The following is a 26,153-nucleotide window of genomic DNA, read 5'->3' as shown; positions in this document are numbered from 1 at the left end:
TTATGTCTGTCAGATATGTCAAAGAAATAACTTTATTCTTTAAAAATCTTTTATAGATATACTCAGTGTATTTTTAAATGACGTGCTGTTTTAGAAGACCAAATACCATATTTTCAATCTTGAAAATATTACCTCACTGAAAAACGGACAAGAAAAATTTCTTATTTTGTGGGCAAGTGGTTAATGGATCCAGTTACGGTAGAATCTGCCTAACAGCAACGAGCGCATGAGCCTAATCGTTGTCACCTCTGAACCTTTACCCAAAATGCCTCTGTTTAATCTTAACCAGTGTCGGCTATTAACTATTTTGAAAACGTGAGCCCTGAGTTGACAACAGCATCAAACAAGTCAAGACAATCTGTGATACAGATTAAAGACAGATGAAAGACAACAAAAAATGTTTCAGAAACACAACCCACCCACCCTAAAGAAGATGCCATTTTATTGCATATATTTACATGATGAGTGAATTTGCTCCAGTAGCGCTTTATTGCCCGAGAGCCTGCTGGGAAACTGCGAGCAAGTATCATTGAAATTGGCCCGGGCAATGAGCAAGGCTTCGAGAGTAGGCACGGTCATGTGATTCCTCTCATCAGTCAGGTGTTACTCACGAGTGAAAATATTCGCTCAACTGGAGCATTGGCGCCAGATAGGCACATGGCAAACTGGCAAAGCTGGCTAACATTGCTGTAAGGAATCTCCCTACTTTTGAAGTGCACGAACATCTCCGCCCAGCGCTCATCCGTGCGGCATTGTCGCGCAGCCACTAGCGCAAAAAAAGTTTCAACGCGGCCTCTATACTGCAACACTGTACAAATAGATACACTGTAAGGTTGACTGCGCACACACGCTCATTGATGCTGAATTGCTAGAAGCTTTATTGACATCTCGTCGGCTATATATGATCGCTGTAACCGGGACAGTTTGTTAGTGTTTGGTGTAAACCGGGACATTTCAGCGTCCCGACGGACCTTTGTCGGGACTGGGGACACGTGACTCAAAATCGGGACTGTCCCGGTCAAACCGGGACGTCTGGTCACGTTAACTTACTACTAGAATATATTCATTCATACATTATCATTATATGTCATGATATAATGTATGTTATTATACATAGGCCTATCTTGTGATATATTACCACTGATATCACAAAACATATCAAAGATGTTATTTTTACAATATGGCAAGACAAATGGGAAAATTCCCAAACTGGTAGATTCTTCTTCCAACTTGAACCAAATATTACAACACATACCACATATACCACCAACAGAAACAAACAAAGGATAATTACGAGACTCAGATTTGGAAAATGTCTCCTTTTTAAAAAAAATAACCTCCCATCAATGTACAATTTGTGGTGTAAAAGAAAATGTCAAACACCTGCTTCTAGACTGTATCAAATATCCAAATTTTCATCGTAAAGTTATTCAAAAAATGAGAAACAATTAGAAATTAATATTAAAAATTTACTTTTACATAAAGAAGTTTATCATGACATTTATAAGTTTATTATTGAAAAAGAAATAAAATTTAATTTCAAACAAAAACTCGTATTTAATGTGTGTGGATGCTTGGTCACATGTGAACTAGTAGTTCCAATCCTGATCGGATTCCAATCAGTTCGAGTGGGCGCGTCGCTAAAAGCAGCTCAAGATCGTAACTCGAAACAAATACATTTTATACAGGCATCACTATCAAAACCGAGTCCTGAAACCTCCGTGTGTGTTTTTCAGAGGGTGTTGCAGTGCAGTGTATCTGCAATGAAGAGCAAGCGGTCATTTCATTCCAGTGCACCGTGGAGATACCCACTCATCCCCATCGTTGTAGAACAGACAGTAAGTCAGTTTCAGTCTCATAACTCCTCACATGAGCTGAGCTTCAAATGTCTGCTTAAGCCTCTTAACAGTTTTATTTCTATAGCTGTTTGTCATTGACACACAGGGCTCGACGTTAACTTGTAAACCCACTTGCCCTGGGGGGAAAGTGGGGGGAAATTTCCACTTGGCCCCCAATATTATCACTCGCCCCCTATTTTGCGAGTACTACCTTTTTTTTTTTTTTGAAAACTATAGAATAGTTGTGAATTGCGACATAAAATGAAGATCACACATTGAGTTGAAGTTTGGTTATTAAGTTTATTATTAAATTTGGTTCTTGGTTACTTTTTATTTGTAGGGCAATCCACAAAATGGTCAACCCACGGGGTGAAAATTCATTTTGTGTGTGTGTGTATATATATGAGTGATTCCACGCTTATGGGTACTGAAATGGGGACATGAACTTATTTTTAAAAATTCACCTAAAACCATTTCTTTTTTTACCATCAGGTCACAAAACATGTAATCTTTAATGAATGATATGTTAAAAGATAACTTTAATTTTCTGAGATGTAATAAAAACATATTTATATGCCAAAGTCAAGCCTATGAGTTCCAAAATGATGTCTGTTACATTACTTCTGTTACGATTGTCCATCTCGCGTCTGTTACAAATTAATTACAATCTAGCTATATACCATGTTAATCTTATTGAAAGAACATGTATGTTTATTCTACTACACATGTTTATTAATTATATTTGCTAAAACATCACCTTCCTATGTTTCAAAAAGTAATTCTACATTGTTAAAATTGAGAATCTATATGTCCACAACACTTCTGTTACGTTCTGACTTTGGCATATAAATATGTTTTTATTACATCTCAGAAAATTCAAGTTATCTTTTAACATATCATTCATTAAAGATTACATGTTTTGTGACCTGATGGTAAAAAAAGAAATGGTTTTAGGTGAATTTTTAAAAATAAGTTCATGTCCCCATTTCAGTACCCATATATATATAAAATGCGTTAAATTTGATTGGGTTATTATGAGTAATGATTGGTTCATTCACTGCAGTCAATATTTTTGTACTGAACTCCAGTCGCATGACTGGTGGCCATTTTGAAACTGGCAGATCCAAGCGCATACTTTAAACCCAAAACTAACAGACACTCAAACTGCTGTCAAAAGGCCTTACCAGGTAAGTTAAACTGTGTTTTATATCAAATGGACCGTATTCTTTACATTTCCATGAAAAAATGGATTCCATTGAGTAATTATCACAGCTTTGGGGCCTTTTAGTTCTAACAAGTAGCTTTGTTCACTGATTGATATGACTAAGAAAGAGAAAATTACCACATTTCATTTCTCTCTGTACATCAAATCATATGTAAATCTGGAAAGTGTGTCAGTTACTGTGCATTCCATGATCTCAACTGTCAGTTCGAAACATTTTTCATAGTTTATTCCTTTCATTGTATACTATGGCATGTTAAAAGCAAAGTTGGAAAAACCGTTAATAAAATTGCAACAAGTTTCACAGAAATCGGTGTTTGTACATGTGTGTTCACAGTTGTCGAATTCTCCAAGTTGTGTCAGTTACCAATGTTATCTGCATGCCACTAAATAAATGATTCATACCTGGGAAAAACTCTGTGTTGTCTAAGATGGCCTTTGGGCCTTAAGTCATCATCCATTTGTTTGAATTTGCTCTTTCTATAATAGCCACACAGTTTAATTTTAAACCCTCTGAATGTTACCCGTGGAATTGCCCTGTAACGGACAATGACAATTTTATCCAAAATAGTTTTTCCTGCCTTAGTCGATTTATTTCCGTTTTACATGCATGTAAAGTTCAGTGTGTTTGTGTAGAACACTCTCAGACTGTAGGTTCATTACTCGATAATGTAGAAATCTATAACAAAGTTTGTATGAAGAAAACAATAGGGTGCCATGACTTTTGAACCATACTGTGTTTGAGAATATTTATATATCGGTTTGTTTTTTGTTACATCATCCAGCTCTAGGTTTAAAAAAAAAAACTTGCGCTGCGTCATGACAGACAGGATAATGTTTGAGTTTAAAATTATTGTTTAGTGTGTAGGTTGTAGGTGTTTTATACAGACGTGGCAACCTGTAACTGAATCAGTGCAGCCGGTCTGTCATGATGCAGCGCGGGTTTTTTTTGTTTTTTGTTTTTTTTTTTAAACCAAAGAGGTGGATGATATAACCAAAACAAAAGGATATATATATATATATATATATATATATATATATATATATATATATATTTTGCGCAGGACTGTGCTAACTCGAATGCGAGCAGAAAAAAATAAGATTCTTCAGCAAACTTTTCCAGACTCACTTCCGACTTTGTTTTTGTAAAATACATTTTAAATACAATCATGAATTTCTCTGAAGTTTTCAGGCTGAGCTCCTCTCCTCGCTGTTCTTGAAGCATTTTGCTTCTATTTGTTAACGTTTTTCTTGATAGCGGGGAGACTGTAATGCCTTTTATCTATGTGTTTGAACAAGCAAAAACAGCGCAAAAATCAACCATATTGAAGACGGATTAAGCCTTGCTTGCATGAAAGACGGTGTCTGTCTGACCCCAGCTGTAATTATCATGTGATGTGTGACGTCATGCACACGGGGCCTATAAACAGTACGCGTACCGTACTACAACAGCGGGGGTATATAAAATAACTTGCAAAGCAGTAAATGAAACTGAGACTAAGAAACCAGCCAAGCCATAACGGCGGATACGTAGTGAGGGACGCTTTTAGGAACTGAAATAAAAGATCAAAAAGCCTCATTTTTGTGGTGCTAGTTCGTAATGTATGCTCATTCCAACTTGCCCGAATGCATGTTTCACTTGCCCCGGGCAATCGGGCAGTCCTTAATGTCGAGCCCTGACACAAAGCAGCTTTCCAGGATGGAACTGTAGACCCCTAATGAACAAACTAGAGGTTACAGTGATGAAGACGACAAGTCCCTGAGAAGACACGAGATCGAAAACCCTGAAAGAACCTTCTCCTGTCGTAGGTGACACCGGTACTGGGTGCGTTGAGATGTTCAGTGTGAGCGTAAGGGTCATTAGCCACTGAAGAAAGCTTATTCACAGTCATTATTATCGGGGATCCATTATGGGATCATCCACAACAGCCAAAAGTGAACTGCAGAAAGCTTCAAACATGGAGATCATCAGGATGAATCCAGCAGGTCTGAGAGGTCAGAGAACCCACAACAGAGGAAGCGTGTCAGGATCTGGCACTGTAATCACATCAGGAACCAGGACGTTTCCCCAGGACTCTCATCTCATCTCATTATCTGTAGCCACTTTATCCTGTTCTACAGGGTCGCAGGCAAGCTGGAGCCTATCCCAGCTGACTACGAGTGAAAGGCGGGGTACACCCTGGACAAGTCGCCAGGTCATCACAGGGCTGACACATAGACACAGACAACCATTCACACTCACATTCACACCTACGCTCAATTTAGAGTCACCAGTTAACCTAACCTGCATGTCTTTGGACTGTGGGGGAAACCGGAGCACCCGGAGGAAACCCACGCGGACACGGGGAGAACATGCAAACTCCGCACAGAAAGGCCCTCGCCAGCCACGGGGCTCGAACCCGGACCTTCTTGCTGTGAGGCGACAGCGCTAACCACTACACCACCGTGCCGCCTCCCCAGGACTCTGATTATTCTTTAGTAGTACTACAGTGGCGGCTACAATTATCGACATCTTAACCATCTTTTGGCCGTTGCAAAAGTAGAAAAGACTTTCAATACATAAATAGTGCATGAATAATTACTCAAACTTCCGCTGGGGGAAAAATGAGTTGATTCCAGATTACTTGGCGTATCAGATCACATGACACCGTTCCACAATTAAACATCCAGATGATTATTTATAAAAAATCATCCTTGTGGTATTAACAAAAGTTATTGAAAATTTGTTTTACATGGACTTGTATTGAGTACAAAATATTTTATATAAAAATATATTGACGGTGTTTATGCAAATGAAGTATTTCTAATGTTTGTCAGCAAATGAACTGGATGTTTAACTGGTGTCAAATCTTTTTGTTCCACTTTCTAAGTATTTTCGTAGATCATGTTTTGTTCATTCATTGTTTGTATTAATTTCTAGTTTTGTAGTTTACCAATAAATGTCAACAGGCAATTGACATTGTAAACACATGAAAGTCCAGGTCAAAGGTCGCATATCATTTCTTGAACCAAAATATAAAATTTTTACAGATGATATACATGTTATTTACCAGCTGGGAGGTCCGTATTGTGAAATAACGTGACCGAGGTCTTGAAAGTAGTATTCAAGGCCGAGGTCACGGTATTTCACCATACGGAACGACCTTAAGCTGGTAAATAATATATTTATTTTTTTCTTTACCAAATTCTAACAGAAAACGAGAGCGCCCGAAAGGGAAAACCGAGCCGAGCCGCCAATTTGAATCCTCATTCACGCCTGTAATGCAAATTGCTTCCTCCTCGGTATACAAGTGCACTTCCATGGCAGGAAACAAACTACAGTTTGCCGCCTATGTAGCCCCCTATTTATACAAAATTGAGTCATTCAGGATTCAGCCATGTTTTTGCTCGGTGTTAGCAACAGTTAGAGGTTTTTAGCTTTCTCCTGAAATGTTTTCTTTTATTTCTTCATCCTCAGGGTAGTAAAACTCGCTTTCGCTCTGAAGACCATTGTTATCGCTATTCATGCTGTAAAATTAATGCTGTTCTCCTGAGAAATGTTGGCAAAAATTTATAAGATTTTTGATTTTAAAAAAATCTTATAAACATTATTTAAAAAAAAAAAGATTATTCTCCTATCAGTTTATGAGGAAGCTCTGGAAAATAACATTCTTCCCCCAACACTCCAACAATTACACTACTATTAAAGAAAAATAAAGACCCACTTGATGCTTCATCCTATAGACCTATCAGTCTGATAAACTGTGATGGGAAAATATTTTCAAAAGCCCTTGCATTTCGCCTTGAGCGTATTCTTCCCTATGTCATTTCAGATGATCAAACTGGATTCGTCCAAGGCAGACAGTCTTATCTCAATCTGAGACGACTGTTCAATATAATCTACACAAAATCTAATACCTTATCTCCAGAAGCAGTCATATCACTCGACGCGGAGAAGGCGTTCGACAGAATCCACTTAGAATACCTTTTTTATACCCTGGAGCAATTTGGATTTGGTCCTCAATTCATAAAATTAATTAAACTAATATATACCAACTCAATAGCCTCAGTGCGTACAAACTCAATCTCATCTCAATATTTTCCTCTCCAAAGAGGGACCAAACAGGGGGACCCACTCAGTCCATTACTCTTTGTTCTTGCCATAGAGCTCCTCTCTATTGCTTTACGAAGCAGCTCTGGCATTGAAGGTATAATACGTGGCGGCTTAACACACACTGTCTCACTGTTCGCAGATGATTTATTATTATATATAACCAACGCCATTTCTACCATACCAGAAGTTCTTAATGTCCTAGCAGACTTTGGTAACATATCAGGATACAAACTCAATTATGAAAAAAGTGAGTACTTTCCTATCACCGCCAATGCCAGGACAATCCCCAATCTACCATTTAAGCCTTTATTAGATTCAATCACCTATTTAGGGGTTAAGGTAACCAAATCATTCCATGACTTATTTAAGAACAATTTCACTCCTTTGTTAGAACAATCAAAAAAAGACATCAAGCGGTGGTCAAACTTGCCTTTATCCTTTACTGGGAGAGTAAATTCTGTGAAGATGAATATGGTGCCTAAATATCTGTTTCAAGCTATACCTCTATTCATACCACAGTCATTTTTTAAGGCATTTAACCAGATGATTTCTTCCTTTATTTGGAATAATAAAACCGCCCGCATCAGAAACGAATTCACTGAACGACCAAAAATGGAAGGTGGGCTCTCCCTTCCTTCCAAACCTCCGCTCATACTACTGGGCCGCCAATCTCAATGCCATCTCCCTATGGCTAAGGGATTGGAATGACACTGCTCCAGCATGGCTCCAGATTGAACGGTCGACAAGCAATCCATATTCACTCCCCGCCCTACTTTGTTCATCCTTGCCACCACTTGTGAAAAATATCAAAGGAAACATAATTGTTACTCAGTCTCTACGTATTCTGAAACAATTTAAGACATGCTTGGGCATTCAGCAGATCTCCATACATTCACCTATAGTGAATAACCATCTCTTTCTGCCATCTTTATTAGACAAGGGCTTTCAAGCCTGGTATGAAAGGGGTATACATTGCATTGGGGACTTGTACATTGATAATACATTTGCCAGCTTCGAACAACTATCGCAGAAATTTCATCTGAACAATACTCATTTCTTTCGATATGTACAAATTAGGGATTTTGTACATAAAAAATGACTATCTTTCCCAGTAGCCCTCCCCTGTCATGCCTAGATTCTTTATTGAAAGGCAATTTTCTAAGCAAGGGTAGGGTTTCTATGTTTTACGCACACATAATGGCTAGATATAGCCCTACTATTTCACATATCCGAGAACAATGGGAAAATGATATGGGGATCTCACTTTCTGATGAGGAATGGGAATTGGCCCTCACAAGGGTCCATTCTTCCTCCATATGTTCCAGACATGCCCTAATACAGTTTAAGGATTTACATCGACTACACTTCTCTAAAGCTAAGCTTGCAAGAATATTCCCTAACACAAGTCCCATCTGTGACAAATGCAAACAAACAACTGCAACCTTATATCATATGTTTTGGTCTTGTTCAAAACTTACCCCTTTTTGGTCATCTTTTTTTGATACCATGTCTCAAATATATGGTTTTGATATTCAGCCTTCTCCCTGTGTTGCAATTTTTGGCATAATTCCTGACTCAGACCAATGTAGTTTCCCAACCTACCTTCAGAAGGCGTTTGCCTTTTCCTCTTTACTGGCGAGACGGTTAATTCTATTTAAATGGAAGGACACAACTTCAACTTATAGCCACTGGATCAGAGATATGATGCAGAATATAAAACTTGAGAAAATGAGATGCACGCTAAATGGCTCCCTTCAGACTTTCTATAAAACCTGGGACCCCTTCATAAGCTATTGCCGCTTTTCCACTACAAACGCGGCTGAGCCGTGCCGTACCGAGTCGAGCTGAGCGGGGCTGTTGGAGTTGCATTTCGACTACAACCACGCTGAACCGTGCTGGCTGGAAGTGGGTGGACACATTGGGTGGAGTTAGCGAAAGTGGGTGGACGTCACGTGATGTCGTTAAGCAGCGCAAACAGTGACATCAGTGACAGTGGCGGAACAAGTCAGAGCCGGGCCGGGGGCGGGGCAAATGACCGGGCCCTTTATTAAAGCTTATCATAACATCATTTTAGGCTACAAAATGTCCGCAGCTGCGGTGTTTACCAATTTCAACACTACCGGGTGCAACTATGTTGTTTAGTACATCAAGTTCTTCAAACGAACATGTAACTCAGAAACAAAAAACATTAGGATACTGTACATGGCTCATAATAAAACATCAATAGCCTATACTGCGCACATTATTTGAAGGGCATACGAATGAGCGCTCAGAGGTTGCAACGGTGACAGGAAGAGTCAGAAATAAAAGGAGGGCGGTGCAAACCTCACTGAATGCACTGTGTTTACCAATTTCAACACTACGGGGTGCAACTATGTTATTTTGTACATTAAGTCCTTCAAACGAACATGTAACTCAGAAACAAAAAAACATTAGGATACTGTACATGGCTCATAATAAAACATCAATAGCCTATACTGCGCACATTATTTGAAGGGCATACGAATGAGCGCTCAGAGGTTGCAACGGTGACAGGAAGAGTCAGAAATAAAAGGAGGGCGGTGCAAACCTCACTGAATGCACTGTGTTTACCAATTTCAACACTACGGGGTGCAACTATGTTATTTTGTACATTAAGTCCTTCAAACGAACATGTAACTCAGAAACAAAAAAAACATTAGGCGACATACTGTACATGGGTCATAATAAAACATCAATAGCCTACTGCGCGCATTATTTGAAGGGCATACGACGAGCCTTGCGCTCCGCGAACTTGTCCACGATGCTCTGTATGTCACTGATTCAGTGATCTTTTAAGCGGTAGTCTCACGACCCGGAGAGTAAACAATAAACATGGAGGACATGGAGTCGTTAGTGTTGCTGGTCTTGGTGCTGTGGCTTGTTGTCACCGACAACGCGGACAGATACTGGCAAGAGCGTATAGATGAGGCGAGGCGCATAAGGCTTCAGAAATTCTCGTAATTCGTAATTATTCTCCTTCCGGGTTTGCGGTGTTTACAGATCCCAGCGCGCTCGCAGGGCGTGTGTGGGCATGTGAGGACACTCCTCCTCACCAATCAGTGCACAGGGGAGTGTCTGCTCACGCCCCCAACCTCACTCGGCACGGCTTGGCTCGCTTCAGCCCCACTCCAAAACGGTGCGAGTTTTAGGGGCTAAGCAGGGCTGAAGCGAGCTGAATCGTGCTGGTTTTTGGTAGTCGAAACGCGAGCCGTGTCGGGCTGAAGCGAGCTGAAGTGAGCTGAAAAAGGGTAGTGGAAAAGGGCCATATGTGAACTCATTGCCTTGCCTGGACCTTTGAAATGACCTTGTGACCTTTGAAAATCCTGATCTATCCTATTCTATGTATGAACAGTGAATGCACTTTTGCTTGTCTGTTTATTTTTGTCTCCAGTTTTTGTTTTGTTCTGTTTGTCTTTGAATTGTTTTGTTTGTAACCGTAGGTAACAGGTATCCTTTCAGAAATGTTTTGTTTGTTTGATCATTGAGAAAATCTTAATCAATAAACAATTAAAAAAAAAAAAGATAAATGTTGAGAAAAAATGAACTGTTTGTTGTTGTTGTGAACAAGCGAGTTGCCAGAGGTCCGTATCTGGGGTCCGTACTGTAGGATACGGACCCGCTCGCCAGCCAATCAGAGCGCAGGATTTGATGGAAACCGGACCGCAAAAAAAATAAATGGTAGATATTTACAACAAACTGCAAAAAAAAAAAAAAAACTGAATGGAACTGAAAAATCTGAATATTTCAAGCATGTAATTTTTTTTATACGCTAGAAATTTAATTCTGGTCTAATTCTATTTATTGCAATCGGATGCTAAATACTCTATAAACATTCCATTCTGTTATGAATCAGAAAAAAAATTATAAAATCACAGCACTTTTTTTTTTTTTTAAAGTACTTCAACAACGTTACACAAAGATCGATCCGTAACAGTTGTAAACGTCACTTAATTCCACAGCGTGTCGATAATGGTGGACACCGGTGAAAGTGATCACTATTATCGACACCTCACGTGACTTCTTAAACACGTGTTTAGATACAAAATGGCGGCTGATAAATGAAAGAGAAAGAAACAAAGTAGGTTTCGACAAGGAGATCGTGAAATATGGGTGAATTTGATCAGTAAAAACATGTCCGTGATCTTTCCACCACCATGCTTACCTGCGATGATTGATAACGTCCGGGTTTTCCTCAAACTGCTGATTGCGTTAAAAAAAAATTCCATCTCGGGTAACGAGCTGCGTCATCAGACAAGATCAAAGAGCGATTGGTTGATTGATTAACCAATAACTGTTGTAACTGAAAGTCACCTTTGTAAATAAAAAGTATTGTTAAATCCGAAAAGGTGTCTAACTGTAGCCGCCGCTCGAGTACTAGACATTTCAAACGTGCCCCGTTTTCCAAATGCGTTGTAAAGCTCACTTTAAAGACAAACCTCATCCTGAAATACATTGAATATAGTCATGCTGAAATATTTGTGTTGTGCTTAACGATACCGGTTCTGAAGTGTTGGTTGGTGCTGTATGTTTTCTGATTCTTGTGATAAGTTAGTGTTTTCCAACGATCTTAACTCACCTTGTTAGTGATCTACAAGACGATCAGTGCAACGGTGTCGGTAGTATTAGCGTGAAAGATGCTTTTGGAACGGTTTGAGCAGAGTGTCCAGATGACGAGGTGAGAGAGGTGTTCAGAAAAAGATTAAAGCACTGCTGCATCAGTCAGTGCGTTTACATGCACATAGAGAGAATCGAATTTCTGCCGTTGCTCGACTGAAATCGAAGTTCAAAATGCCATGTATACACCTTAATTCGGCTGAAATTGAACCGAACTTGATTTCTCGGAATCGAGCTACACGACCTAGATTATGCGATTTCTGCCGAGCTACTTAGTGCATGTAAACCCTATCGAGCTAGTAGTCGAGCTACTTACTGCCCCTTCCGGAAGTGACGAGTGACGAGACCACAAGCGGGAAACACAACAGCCTCGGTCGGTATGACAACAGTAGTAGCGAGCAGCAGAAGAGGTCAGGAGGAACAAACGAAGAAGAGAAAATGGCGATGTAGAGCTCTCTGAAGTGTGGCTGGAGCACAGAGGACGGCAGGACAAAGCTTCTGGTACTAATAGGCTTTTTATTGTCAGACTTTTCAGTTTAACAGCCTACTTTTATTCTTGAGAGAAGCGCGCGCGCTGTGTTCTAGTCCCGGGATGAGCTTTCCCCTCTGCCTCCTTAAATAGGGCGCGGTTACTGGGAAGACACACAAACACAGGTTAATTACCGTCAGGTGTAGTGATTCTGCCACTCACCTTCCCTGGCTCCGCCCTCCTGTCACAGACCGGCGCTTGACCACGCCCCCACTGCCACAGGAAAGCAGAAACGTGCACTTCTGGAGCAATGAGGAGACAGAGTTCATGCTCATTCAGCTTAAGGAGTTGAATATATTAAAATTCATGGACGGGAGAAAAACGCGCAATGGAGAACACGGAACTGATAACTTTGGCTACGTTCACACTGCAGGCTGAAGTGACTCAAATCCGATCTTTTCGCCCATATGTGACCTGTATCCGATCTTTTATTGACAATATGAACGACACAGATCTGATTTTTTCAAATCCGACCCAGGCCGTTTGGATATGTGGTCCTAATTCCGATTCCTATCCGCTCTTTTCATATGCGACTTCAGTCTGAACCGCCAGGTCGCATTCATCCGCCTTGCACGTCATCAACAAGCCGCAAACGTCACTATTCTGCGCTGAAGTAGGCGGCGGGTCTCTCAAAAAAAGTTACAACAACATGGTGCATAATCACGGGCGCAGATAGGGGGGGGGACTCGTCCCACCCAGATTTAAATTCACCTCGCTCGGTCCCCCCCACTTATAGGGAGGAAAAAACGTCTATGCTGTCTTTCTTTGCATAAGGCAAACCTCACGGAAAAATCAAAAGACTAATTACCATTCGGTTTATTGAGGTGCACAGCAGTGTATACATAGTTGCAACAACTCACATAAAACAAAGACTGATATTCGGTTGGTTGAGCTGCGCAGACTGCACAGGTTGCGAGCTCGAGCTTGGTTGCTATGGTTACTAACAACAATTTTGACAGGCATATCGGGGTTGGGGTTGGTTTGCTGGCAGCTTTGTCCCCCCCAGTTTTTTGTCCCCCCCCCCCCCCAAGTTCAAAAAACGTATCTGCGCCCCTGCGCATGACATCAATGCGAGGGACGCTTCGGGCTGTGAAGGTTCTGAATCTTCTCAATGGAAGGACGCAGAGGTTAGGGAGCTGATTTCCATTTGGGGGGATGCAGCTATTCAAGCTAGATTGGATGGGTCATACCGCAACCGGGCGGTTTTACTTCCGTAAACACTGGCCATGCTCACTGCGTGTGACGTCGTCGTATCCTGCAATGCGCATGCGGAACACTTTTAGGTCGCTTTTCGTTCATACTGAGGATCACATACAAGTCGCATATATTTGTTAATGTGAACGACCTCACAAAAAAATCGGATTTCACAAAAAAATCGGAATTGAGCATTAAGCCTTGCAGTGTGAACGTAGCGTTTGTTTACACTCTTGAATAGCTGTTCTTCATGACGACAACCGGAAGTGTACCAACACGATGGGGCGTGTAGCGCCACCTGTGGCTCGGGTGCACAATGCACCTCACACAATAGCCCGATTTCATTGTGTGCATGTAGGATTGGATTTCTCTGGCACCCTGCTGGGACCTTCAGCTCGATTACCGACAGCAGCTCGATTTGGATGTGCATGTAAACGTAGTCACTGTCTTCAGACGAGAGGTGTAGTGAGGAATAATGCTGCCTTTGGCGGCTCGTAAATCCTGACCTCCGTCCAGGAAAAACCAAAGGAAGCGTCCCTTCAACTCAGGAAACCGGGATGGCCTTGTCAGCTCGGAGTTCCTCCAAATTCTACCAAGTATTTGCTTTAGATCAGTCAGATTTCTTTTAGTTCAAGCATCATCTCTTTCCATCACAGCTATTTTTGTTTTTTCCTTAGGGTCGAGGGGAGCGTGCCTACGATATCTATTCGCGCCTTCTGAGGGAGAGAATAATCTGCGTAATGGGTCCAGTAAGTATCTCCTCCAAAGATGATTACATGAGTCTGTTTTTAAAAAAAAAAAAAAATTTCTCTCCTTATCCCATTCGTCCTCTCTCCCCTCTGTCGCTGCTTTTAGATTGATGACTCCGTGGCAAGTCTGGTGATCGCACAGCTGCTTTTCCTTCAGTCGGAGAGCAACAACAAGCCAATTCACATGTACATCAACAGTCCTGGTGAGAGACGCTTTGGCTGTCAGTATGTGTGCAGTCGAGTGCAAAAGTTTGCATACCCTTACAACAAACCAAAGAAAATAATTCATCCCAGAGATATTCTTTCGTCATATGCAACATAACGGCTAAATAGTGCATGTTAAAATATCATTAGTGAAAAAAAACACAACACGCTTATTAGGCGTATCAGACGTTCGCTGGCCGTTCTGTGAAAATCGTCCCTGCAGACGCTCATCTAAGTTTCCAAATCTGTCATTGCTCAACTCTTGAATATTTTCTATCATTAAAAAGATTCTCGTTAAGATCTGTTCAGTACTTTGGGAGTAACAGCAAGTTGAAGTCGGTTCAACAGAGTTCACTCTCTGCTCACGTGACATTGGGAAACTGCCAGTGCTTTTCTTTTTGAGTCACGGGAAAGCGCTCAGGTTCTCTCTCTCTCCTGATCGGTTTCTGACTGGATTACTCATCAAGATCATTCAGATAACTTTTATAAGGACGCTCTCTCGCTCTCACCGTTTCATTAAAATTTTCCGTCTGCTAGTTTTGATGTTATGCTTCACGGGAGACTTTGAAGTGAGTTTTCACAGCTTTACCTACTTATTTTTTTCAAATCAATCTCATCTCATTATCTCTAGCCGCTTTATCCTGTTCTACAGGGTCGCAGGCAAGCTGGAGCCTATCCCGGCTGACTACGGGCGAAAGGCGGGGTACACCCTGGACAAGTCGCCAGGTCATCACAGGGCTGACACATAGACACAGACAACCATTCACACCCACATTCACACCTACGGTCAATTTAGAGTCACCAGTTAACCTAACCTGCATGTCTTTGGACTGTGGGGGAAACCGGAGCACCCGGAGGAAACCCACGCGGACACGGGGAGAACATGCAAACTCCGCACAGAAAGGCCCTCGCCGGCCACGGGGCTTGAACCCGGACCTTCTTGCTGTGAGGCGACAGCGCTAACCACTACACCACCGTGCCGCCCCAAATTTTATATATATAAAATTAAATAAACTATTTTAGAGTAGAACTGTAGTTGTTTTGAGGAAAAGTATTGAGATCTTAGTGGTCGGAATGATATTTTTAAAAAACGGAAGTCAGAAACACGAGTGTCAATTTCAATTCAGTTAACTGATTGTTTTTGGATCTCAGTTTTTTCGAGGTTTGCCTTGAAAGCTGTGAATATTAATCGAAATCATCATTTATATTTTTTCATATCAACACTAGTAGGCCCTACTTTTGAGAAATACAAAAGCCGACAGAACACAAAGAGGGGATTAGAAATAATCTTTTATTACTTTTTTACTGTGTACAGATTTAATTTAATCTAATTAGCAAAATTAAGACTAATTAAATACTAATTTTTCAAACTTTGTATTCAGTATACAACCATCTACGTGCGTGCCAATTTCCATGTAAACATCTTGAAAAATAGAAATGTTATGAAGAAAAAAAACATTTGATCTTATTTGTTAATGAGGCCCGCTTTGGACCATGTGATCCTCATACAGAATCTTACGGCAGTTTTCTAAAAATTAAGCCGTTTCTTCAATCTTTGATTTGTAATCGCTCAAGAACGGAGAAACATATTTTAATTCCGTAAAAAGTATATTGTTCTGCATCCATGGCCAAAAAGTTTAGTTTTAGTCTCATTTGACCAGAGAATCTTCAATTCAGAGTATTGACTTGGGGGTGAATACCTGTGCACACTCCAGCTTTCTGTTTTTCATCTTAATTATTGTTTGTGTCCCAATAAAACAACAATTTGCACCTCTAAAGTGTGTAAATCAAATGGTACTAACTCCCTAAAAATCCATTTTAATTTTAGCTTGTAATGCGACAAAACACTAAGAGGGATGAATACTTTTGCAAGACACTGTTGTTAACTTTGTGTTCGACTTGTTTATCTTCTTTGCATCTAGGTGGTGTGATTACAGCAGGGCTGGCAATCTATGACACTATGCAATACATCCTCAATCCGATCTCGACGTGGTGCGTAGGCCAGGCTGCTAGCATGGGCAGCTTACTGCTGGCTGCGGGCACTGCGGGCATGAGGCACTCGCTGCCCAACGCTCGCATAATGGTGCACCAGCCTTCTGGAGGTGCTAGGGTAAGAAAAACAGTGGGCTTTGTATGTTATTTTTAGTTTTGGGGAGCATCTTAAACATCTGATTTAATGATTTCAGGGTCAAGCAACAGACATCGCCATCCAGGCTGAGGAGATTCTCAAGCTGAAGAGACAGATTAACAACATCTACTGTAAACATACAGGACAGCCTCTGGAAACCCTAGGTACGGTTTTTGTGAAGCAGGCTTATAGCACATCAAGCTTAGGACTATACTACAGTGGGGCAAAAAAGTATTTGGTCAGCCACCAATTGTGCAAGTTCTCCCACTTAAAAAGATGAGAGAGGCCTGTAATTTTCATCATATGTACACATCAACTAAGAGAGACAGAATAGGGGGAAAGAATCCAGGAAATCACATTGTAGGATTTTTAATGAATTAATTGGTAAATTCCTCGGTAAAATAAGTATTTGGTCACCTACAAACAAGCAAGATTTCTGGCTCTCACAGACCTGTAACTTCTTCTTTAAGAGGCTCCTCTGTCCTCCACTCGTTACCTGTATTAATGGCACCTGTTTGAACTGGTTATCAGTATAAAAGACACCTGTCCACAACCTCAAACAGTCACACTCCAAACTCCACTATGGCCAAGACCAAAGAGCTGTCAAAGGACACCAGAAACAAAATTGTAGACCTGCACCAGGCTGGGAAGACTGAATCTGCAATAGGTAAGCAGCTTGGTGTGAAGAAATCAACTGTGGGAGCAATTATTAGAAAATGGAAGACATACAAGACCACTGATAATCTCCCTCGATCTGGGGCTCCACGCAATATCTCACCCCGTGGGGTCAAAATGATCACAAGAACGGTGAGCAAAAATCCCAGAACCACACGGGGGGACCTAGTGAATGACCTGCAGAGAGCTGGGACCAAAGTAACAAAGGCTACCATCAGTAACACACTACGCCGCCAGGGACTCAAATCCTGCAGTGCCAGACGTGTCTCCCTACTTAAGCCAGTACATGTCCAGGCCCGTCTGAAGTTTGCTAGAGAGCATTTGGATGATCCAGAAGAGGATTGGGAGAATGTCATATGGTCAGATGAAACCAAAATAGAACTTTTTGGTAAAAACTCAACTTGTCGTGTTTGGAGGAGAAAGAATGCTGAGTTGCATCCAAAGGACACCATACCTACTGTGAAGCATGGGGGTGGAAACATCATGCTTTGGGGCTGTTTTTCTGCAAAGGGACCAGGACGACTGATCCGTGTAAAGGAAAGAATGAATGGGGCCATGTATCGTGAGATTTTGAGTGAAAACCTCCTTCCATCAGCAAGGGCATTGAAGATGAAACGTGGCTGGGTCTTTCAGCATGACAATGATCCCAAACACACCGCCTGGGCAACGAAGGAGTGGCTTCATAAGAAGCATTTCAAGGTCCTGGAGCAGCCTAGCCAGTCTCCAGATCTCAACCCCATAGAAAATCTTTGGAGGGAGTTGAAAGTTCGTGTTGCCCAGCGACAGCCCCAAAACATCACTGCTCTAGAGGAGATCTGCATGGAGGAATGGGCCAAAATACCAGCAACAGTGTGTGAAAACCTTGTGAAGACTTACAGAAAACGTTTGACCTCTGTCATTGCCAACAAAGGGTATATAACAAAGTATTGAGATGAACTTTTGTTATTGACCAAATACTTATTTTCCACCATAATTTGCAAATAAATTCTTTAAAAATCAGGCAATGTGATTTTCTGGATTTTTTTTTCTCATTTTGTCTCTCATAGTTGAGGTATACATATGATGAAAATTACAGGCCTCTCTCATCTTTTTAAGTGGGAGAACTTGCACAATTGGTGACTAAATACTTTTTTGCCCCACTGTATATAGACCCCTTACACTGACGGCACACTTGGGTTAACAACCCTTGCCCTGGGAGACAAGCGAACTTTGTTTGCGTACTGAAGATGTCTGACAGCTGTAGTTCGAAGAAAGCTACAGCTAAAAAGCTTTACTACCGGATTATTGGATAATTTAAGTCAGAAAGAAGCAAAGGATAATCTACGCGGAAATTAGTTTATCGGTGGTTATGATCAGTGTTGTAGTCGAGTCAATCAACCTCGAGTCCCCAGTGCTCAATTTCAAGTCCAAGTCATTAAAGAAAATTGAGTCGAGTCCGAGAACAAGACTCCAACCACACCGTGTGACGGTGGTTCAGCGCCATTAGCATTAGTTTGTTCCTGAACATGACGTATGAACAGGTGAATGTGCCTTCTTTTTGTCAGGGAGTGTGAAGTATTCTGTCAGAGATGGTTGGGAGACGGATGTAAGTGCAGAAGGTGCGTTTATTAATACAAGTGAAGACCGGTAAACGATCCAGAATGGCGAAACAGGCTAACGTAGGTGCGGCAGGACTAAAGCTGAGAAACAGGAAATCAAACAAGGCTCTGTAACGTATCAGCAAAGCAACTCAATACTTCGCAAAGTAAGTGCGTTTTCACATTTTTTTATATAGGTGCGCTGATTGCACCTTAATCCTGTGCAGGTGAGAGTCGTTTACGGCGCGTGTGCTGTCTGGAGCGCGCCTGAGAGTCTATCTGATGCACGCACCAAGGCGTGCAGGTGTGACACTCTTGCACAAAATTAATGTAGATAGAAATATCTTATGCCAATTATGGCATGTTTAGAAAAAATAAAGAAAAAAATCGGACTCCTCGTCTCTAATTTACAAGCCAGAGCCATCAGTGTTCAAGTCCAAGTCAAGTCACGAGTCGGACTTGAGTACTACAAGCCTGGTTATGATCCATACAAAATTCCTCAAAATGATGGGAGTGATGTAGATTTGTGACCTAGTGTTACCTACGTAGATGTTGGAATGTAGTTTCTCACTGCATTTTCTCTGTTTAAAAACAAAAACAAAAAACTTATCATTTGCTGGAAGAGAAGAGGATTGAGAATTGAGTGGCTGTGGTTTGTTTACACTTGTTACTAAAACTTGTAGCGTCTGAGCAACCATCGCAAAGACCCATACATAAAGCCCAAAAATGCCAACCACTCAGGCAAAAACGATGCAAGATTTATCTTGTGTCCTGATCCCCAGATCTTTAACCAGCCGCATATAAAAAAAGTTGTGCTCTTCCAGGTTTTCATCTGTGTCCCTGTGTAGAACGATGTCTGCAGCACCAGGTAGTTTGAGATGTCGGGGAACTCAACAGATGGATAATTTTTGAAATCATCAGAAAAATCCTTCTTTGTTAACGTATAAGGATCTATCCCATTGCAAAGAGGAACTTTCTGACTGTATCTTGACCATAGTTTGGCTTCTAAACTGCAAAAATAGTCAGAGAGAGTGTCACAAGCTCTTTGCATAATGGCGGCCAAATTGGTTTGCCTGACCACCAGTTCATTCATCAGAAATAAACTCGCAAGCAAAAGTCACGTGACTGAATACAACCTATATTCTGACTGAAAAACCTTTAACTCCAGGGATCGTCAGTGAAAAAAATGGTAAGGTTGTGGCCGCACACTGCGACTGTATGGCAGGCCTGGGAGAGAGCCGTTCCCACAGAGCATTGCTGTTGTGGGCCCGAATCTGGAGTGAAACAAAGGGATTCACTGACCGTTACAGATAAAGTGTACTAGGTGGTTCTTAGTACTGTGGAAAAAAAAAATCTCCTACTCTCAGCCCAGAGATATTTCTTTTCTAAAGAAATCCCCAAGTCAAGTTCAAGACAAAGGCCCAAGGAGACGGTAATCTCTTATCGCTTTCTCTTTTTGAATGAAAGACAAGCGATGTCGTGCCCCCATCGTATTGTCTCTCTGGACCTCCAGACCTGATGCCAAGTGGTGCACAAAAGTGCCACAGACCTGACGGGTATGGAAGTTGCCCCGCCATGACAACTTACGCCATCCGTTGGTGCGCCATTGACCCTGTTGGGTTCATCTGCCACATTGCACCAAAAAGCACCCTGCTGCCAGCACCTTATTGCTGATGTACTATTTAACCCATAGCCGGAACCCAGGCAGGTGCTACCACTCTGGGTCAGAGCGGACCTGGGAGCAATGGTGATTCTACTTTCCCCAATACTCAAGTCCTCCCAGACCTGAGACTCACCACCGGTTGTAGTTTAAAGTCATACCCAAGACGAATTAAATGGAGACTGTTGGTGAACAGTGATTAAGTCTTTCCACATATTCTTAATGAAGAAGAAGCCACCTTTATTTTTGTCACATGTACACTCAAGCACAGTGAAATTCCCCCTCTGCATTTAACCCATTTGAAGCAGTGAATACATGCACACGTGAGCATACACACACACCCAGAGCAGGGGGTCAAGGCCTGGGCTTTAACTGGACCACTAACATATATGCCGCTTTTCCACTACAAACGTGGCTGAGCCGTGCCGTGCTGAGTCGAGCTGAGTGGGGCTGTTGGAGTTGCATTTCGACTACAACCGCGCTGAACCGTGCTGGCTGGAAGTGGGTGGACACAGTGGGTGAACGTCAGGTGATGTCGTTAAGCAGCGCAAACAGTGACATCAGTGATCTTTTAAGCGGTAGTCTCACGACCCGAATAGTAAACAATAAACATGAAGTCGTTAGTGTTGCTGGTCTTGGTGCTGTGGCTTGTTGTCACCGACAACGCGAACAGATACTGGCAAGAGCGTATAGATGAGGCGAGGCGCATAAGGCTTCAGAAATTCTCGTAATTCGTAATTATTCTCCTTCCGGGTTTGCAGTGTTTACAGATCCCAGCGTGCTCGCGGGGTGTGTGTGGGCATGTGAGGACACTCCTCCTCACCAATCAGTGCACAGGGGAGTGTCTGCTCACGCCCCCAGCCTCACTCGGCTCGCTTTGGCTCGCCTCAGCCCCACTCCAAAACGGTGCGAGTTTTAGGGGCTAAGCAGGGCTGAAGCGAGCTGAGTCGTGCTGTTTTTTGGTAGTCGAAACGCGAGCCGTGTCGGGCTGAAGTGAGCTGAAAAAGGGTAGTGGAAAAGGGCCATTAGTGTAGCTTTGGCAATATGTGTTGAAGTCCTGTTGTAAGGTGAACCACCGCCACGATCTCAACTGTTTTGCAAACTCTTACCATAATACGATGCTGCTATCACCATACTTCACTGTAGGGATGCTCGGCTTAGGGTGAAGATCATTCAAGCAAACCTAGCACTTTGTGCCAAGGCCAAAAGTGAAAATGTTGGTCTCATCAGACCAAAGAACTTTTGTCCACAGGTTTGAGTTTCCAACAGGGGACGTCCCCCACCCCCATGGAATATCTTTCTTGTTCATTTCAGTTCCAGGTTGTTCCATTACTACAAAAAGTGGAAAAGGTCAAGGGGGTGGATACTGATGCAAGGCACTTTGTTTTATTCATTAGTAAGTTGAGTAGACATGTTATAGTGAAAGGCCAAATTCTTCAAGATGCACTAAGCATCAATTCTATTGAAAATCTTGACACCATGATGTACTTGTCCTTTCATAACATCTTGAACGAGAACTTGCAGACATGTTTATCTCATAGCTTTGCCTCGGTTCTTTGTTTCTCCCCACAGAGAGCGTGATGGAGAGAGACCGATACATGAGTCCCATGGAGGCACAAGACTTTGGAATTATTGACAGGGTCCTGGTCCATCCTCCCCAGGCCGGGCAGGACGAGCCAGAGCTGATCCAAAAGGAACCAACCGCCTCAGCCAGTCCCTCTGAAGCCTCAGTCTCGGAATTGGCCCAGGCTGGGGCCAGTCCCCCTCCTTCTTCTTACAAACCTGAACCGTGACCTGAAAGACCGCTCAGTGGTCATCCTCAGCCACTGGTACTGCCTCTTACGACGGGATAGGATATCTGAGGGTACCCTTGTTCCTCTCTGATTTATCGAAACGTGAGCCTGTGTCGTGTGTATCGCATCGTACTGAGCAAGCCTCATCCCGGGACAGGAAAGACTGACATGAAGTCAACGTTCTGGACAAGTATACAACAATATAGGACTCTGTCTAAATCATGTGATCTTACTAATAAAAACACAACCTGAAGTGTATAGTGTTTTTATTTTTAAGGATAAGTTTCAGTTCACAGGAACACACAAGGTGACCAATGCAAACTTTATTTACATAATGCAAATGTACCAAAGACTTATCTAGTAAATGTTTTAATTAAGAGAAGCAAGAAAGTGTGTTATTTGACTTCCACAGTGTTCAGCACACAAACAGTGCATAGCTTTCTTTCTTGGTCAATGAAAGGAAACCAAGCAAACGGAAGTGAATTACTGTTAAAAAGCCATACGTTTAGCGAACAGGACGAAAGTCTCACATGACGCTGCATCCTCCCCAGCCCTTCTTTTTGACTTGTGTGGCCCAGCGCAGCCAGCCCAGGTTCTTCTCTTGGTATGGTGGATAACGTAACGCGCTGATGCGCTCGAGTCCCCAGCCTCGCAGCATACACGCCCGTCTGTGACTGAACGTCTCGAAGCCCCAGCGGCCGTGATAATTGCCCATCCCGCTTGCACCTGAACGTGTCAGACAGGATCAACTTTTGTTAAAAAGCTTTAGTACATCTTGCATACGTAACCTTCATGTCCTGTCGGAGTCTAAAATCTTTTTTTTTTTTTAAGAGGAAGCATGCTAGAAATTATTCAGCAAACAAGTTTGACATAGCTCAATTTATAATCATTTTAACAGATATACTGAATATTTTAACACACATGTTGATATGGCTTGGGCCTCAGAGAATCCAAAACATAAAACACAATTGATCAGATTGTGGTCTAGGACACGGGTGCACACTTACCTACTCCTCCAAAAGGCAAACCAGGAAGTGTCATGTGAACGATTCCATCATTTGCACAAAACCCTCCACTGGTGGTTTGCTCCAATACTGTATTCACTATCTGGGAATAAAATGGTGATTACAGTGAAATTCAGTACTTTCCAGTAACATCATACCCAAATTGTTTAATTCCTTGTACATCACACAAATTTTTTTTTCTCTTTTAATCAATGAATGTACATTTAAGGTTGTGGAACTACCTCAAAGCAACTTAGTGCATATTCTGAACCAATTTCAGTTTTGTTTTTTTTTTAATATGAAAGTATGTCCCTTGACACACTCATCCAGAAGGGTAATTTTGCACAAGGCCATCTGTCTACAGCAGAAAAAAAATAAGATAAAACGCGTCTGGAAAAATCCCAAGGGAGTCTGGAGCCAGATTCGTGACGTTACCTGCGGAAGCGCCAGCAGGCTGCGCGAGCTTTGCACGGTTTCAGTGCACAGCCTGTGTAGACCAAGCGCTCCCATTTCTCTCTCATTGTCCGGTCTTTTGGGAAACAATGAGGTACTAATCCCATCAAGATTGGTGTTGCTACACCCTCCTACGCTACATCTGTTAGCTATTTTAATAATTACGCCATAACGTTGAAGAAATTTGCAGAAAACCACCAGGTCGTTTTCTCATAAACAAACCAGCGCTGACGTAGGATTCAGAAGGAGGCGTCCCACACGTGACGTCACGAAAATCAATGTTTGCCGGGAAATCCAAATGGCAAGTTTTTTCAGAGGCGGACCAATTCGCTTGATTTCAACTGAACTTTTCTGGTAATGCGCAAGGTAAAAAAAAATTGCAGAGAATGCAGAATGTTACAGATATTTGACCAAAGTTTAATATAAAATAGAATTACATTGATCTTGCTCCTGAAGTTACCCGTGATATGCACTTTAAGGTTGTGGAACTACCTCAAAACAACTTAATGTCACTTCCTTTCTTTCTTCTCACACGAAGTGCCACTTTTCATGTTACCAAGAAACACCAAACTCTGAGAAAGCAGTGTTATCGTCCAGTCTCGAGTCTCCAGTGTTCAAGTCCGAGTGGTGAAAAAAAAATTAGAGAGTCGATCCGAATCCAACCATTTGACGGTGGCTGTTTTGGCGCCATGAACATTAGTTTGTTCCTGAACAGGTGAATGTGCATTCTCTTTGTCAGGGAGTGCGAAGTATTCCGTCAGAGATGGTCGGGAGATGGATGTAAGCGCAGAAGGTGCGTTTATTAATACAAAAATGAAGACAGGTAAACAATCCAGAACGACAGGCAAAATCGTGAAACAGGCGATCGCAGACTCGGCAGAATCAAAGACGAGAAACGGGATCAGGAAAGCCAAACAAGGAAATACGGCTCGGTAATGTGTCAGCAACGCGACTCAATACTTCGTAAAGTGCGTGCGTTTTCAGAGTTTTTATATAGGCCCGCTGATTGCGCCTTAATCCTGTGCAGGTAAGAGTCGTTTACAGCGTGCGCGCGGTCCGGAGCGTGCCCAAGAGTCTACTTGATGCACGTGCCAAAGAGCGCAGGTGTGAAACTCTTGTACGAAATATAGACAAATATCTTGTGCCAAATTATAATAGGATGTTAGAAAAAAAAAATCAGAGTCCTCGTCTCCAACATACGAGTCCGAATGCAGTTAATGCACAAGTCTGAGTCATCAGTGCTCAAGTCACGAGTCCTTAAAATTAGGGCACGAGTCGGACTCGAGTACTATGAGAAAGTGCTGACACTGGAGACTCCTTCCATAAACATTAAACGTCTCAGTCATGAAAATTTCAGTTATAATGTGCGTTTGCTCAGGTTTATGGTTAGATGATGTGGAGGGTACACCACACAAGTCCCTGTGCCAGTTAGTATAGAAATAATAACAACATGTACAACAATAACGCATTAGAACAAGCATATTCATATAAACTTGGGATTACATTGATAGACCACTCAACGCCAGCCATTATTATTTAAACGTGTCACTCGGATCCGCGATGTATTTTGAATGAAAAATGCAAGTTTTTCAACACGAGAAGAGAAACTTCATATCCTCAAGCCAACATGCGATGGTCTTTTTATGATATCGACACATTCACGAACAGCAAGTACCCAAATTTAGTCAAACAATTCATCAATTTCCTCCATACAGAGATTTATGTCAGTTTTGGTTCTCCATGTCCCGGATGTAGCACATATGCCCACCCGTATTTTTCATACATGCTACTGTGGCAGTGGGGGCGTGGTCAAGGGCGGAGTCAGGGAAGGTAAGTGGCAGAATCACTACACCTGATGTGAATTAACCTGTTCGTGTGTCTTCCCAGCAGCTGCGCCCTATTTAAGGAAGAGAGCGAGAGCAGAGCGGGCTCTCTCCCGACCGGAACACGTGTGTGTGTGTGTGTGTGTGTGTATATAAAGATACATGAATAAACGTGTAGAAGCTGAAAAGCTGAAAATAAACGGTTTTGTGAACTCAGTTCTGGCCTGCCGTCCTTCTGTGCTCCACCCACCCATCCAAGTTGCTACAGCTACAGTGGGGCAAAAAAGTATTTAGTCAGCCACCAATTGTGCAAGTTCTCCCACTTAAAAAGATGAGAGAGGCCTGTAATTTTCATCATAGGTACACTTCAACTACGAGAGACAGAATGGGGGGAAAGAATCCAGGAAATCACATTGTAGGATTTTTAATGAATTAATTGGTAAATTCCTCAGTAAAATAAGTATTTGGTCACCTACAAACAAGCAAGATTTCTGGCTCTCACAGACCTGTAACTTCTTCTTTAAGAGGCTCCTCTGTCCTCCACTCGTTACCTGTATTAATGGCACCTGTTTGAAC

General features: G+C 42.0%; 2 protein-coding genes across 3 annotated transcripts in view; one reads left to right on the top strand and one right to left on the bottom strand.

Moving 5' to 3' along the window:
- Positions 1 to 22,550, top strand: part of clpp (caseinolytic mitochondrial matrix peptidase proteolytic subunit) — a 26,407-nt gene extending 3,857 nt beyond the window's left edge. Inside the window, exons 2-7 of the mRNA XM_060901326.1 lie at positions 1,737 to 1,838; positions 14,189 to 14,260; positions 14,367 to 14,463; positions 16,387 to 16,574; positions 16,651 to 16,756; positions 22,077 to 22,550. Coding sequence (XP_060757309.1) covers positions 1,737 to 1,838; positions 14,189 to 14,260; positions 14,367 to 14,463; positions 16,387 to 16,574; positions 16,651 to 16,756; positions 22,077 to 22,297 — 786 coding nt within the window. The 3' untranslated portion in view covers positions 22,298 to 22,550. The remainder of the gene's footprint in view (positions 1 to 1,736; positions 1,839 to 14,188; positions 14,261 to 14,366; positions 14,464 to 16,386; positions 16,575 to 16,650; positions 16,757 to 22,076) is intronic.
- aldh3b1 (aldehyde dehydrogenase 3 family, member B1) overlaps positions 22,547 to 26,153 on the bottom strand; it is a 20,711-nt gene continuing 17,104 nt past the window's right edge. For both annotated transcript variants that reach the window (XM_060901324.1, XM_060901325.1), the window contains exons 9-10: positions 23,305 to 23,404; positions 22,547 to 23,023 (exon numbers count right to left, since the gene is read on the bottom strand). In XM_060901324.1, the coding sequence (XP_060757307.1) occupies positions 22,824 to 23,023; positions 23,305 to 23,404 (300 nt within the window). In that variant the 3' untranslated portion in view covers positions 22,547 to 22,823. The remainder of the gene's footprint in view (positions 23,024 to 23,304; positions 23,405 to 26,153) is intronic.

This window comes from Neoarius graeffei, chromosome 20, assembly GCF_027579695.1.
Source record: "Neoarius graeffei isolate fNeoGra1 chromosome 20, fNeoGra1.pri, whole genome shotgun sequence".
Taxonomy (NCBI): domain Eukaryota; kingdom Metazoa; phylum Chordata; class Actinopteri; order Siluriformes; family Ariidae; genus Neoarius; species Neoarius graeffei.
The sequence above is the reverse complement of the archived record's forward strand: the minus strand, read 5'-3'. Positions and strand labels throughout refer to the sequence as shown.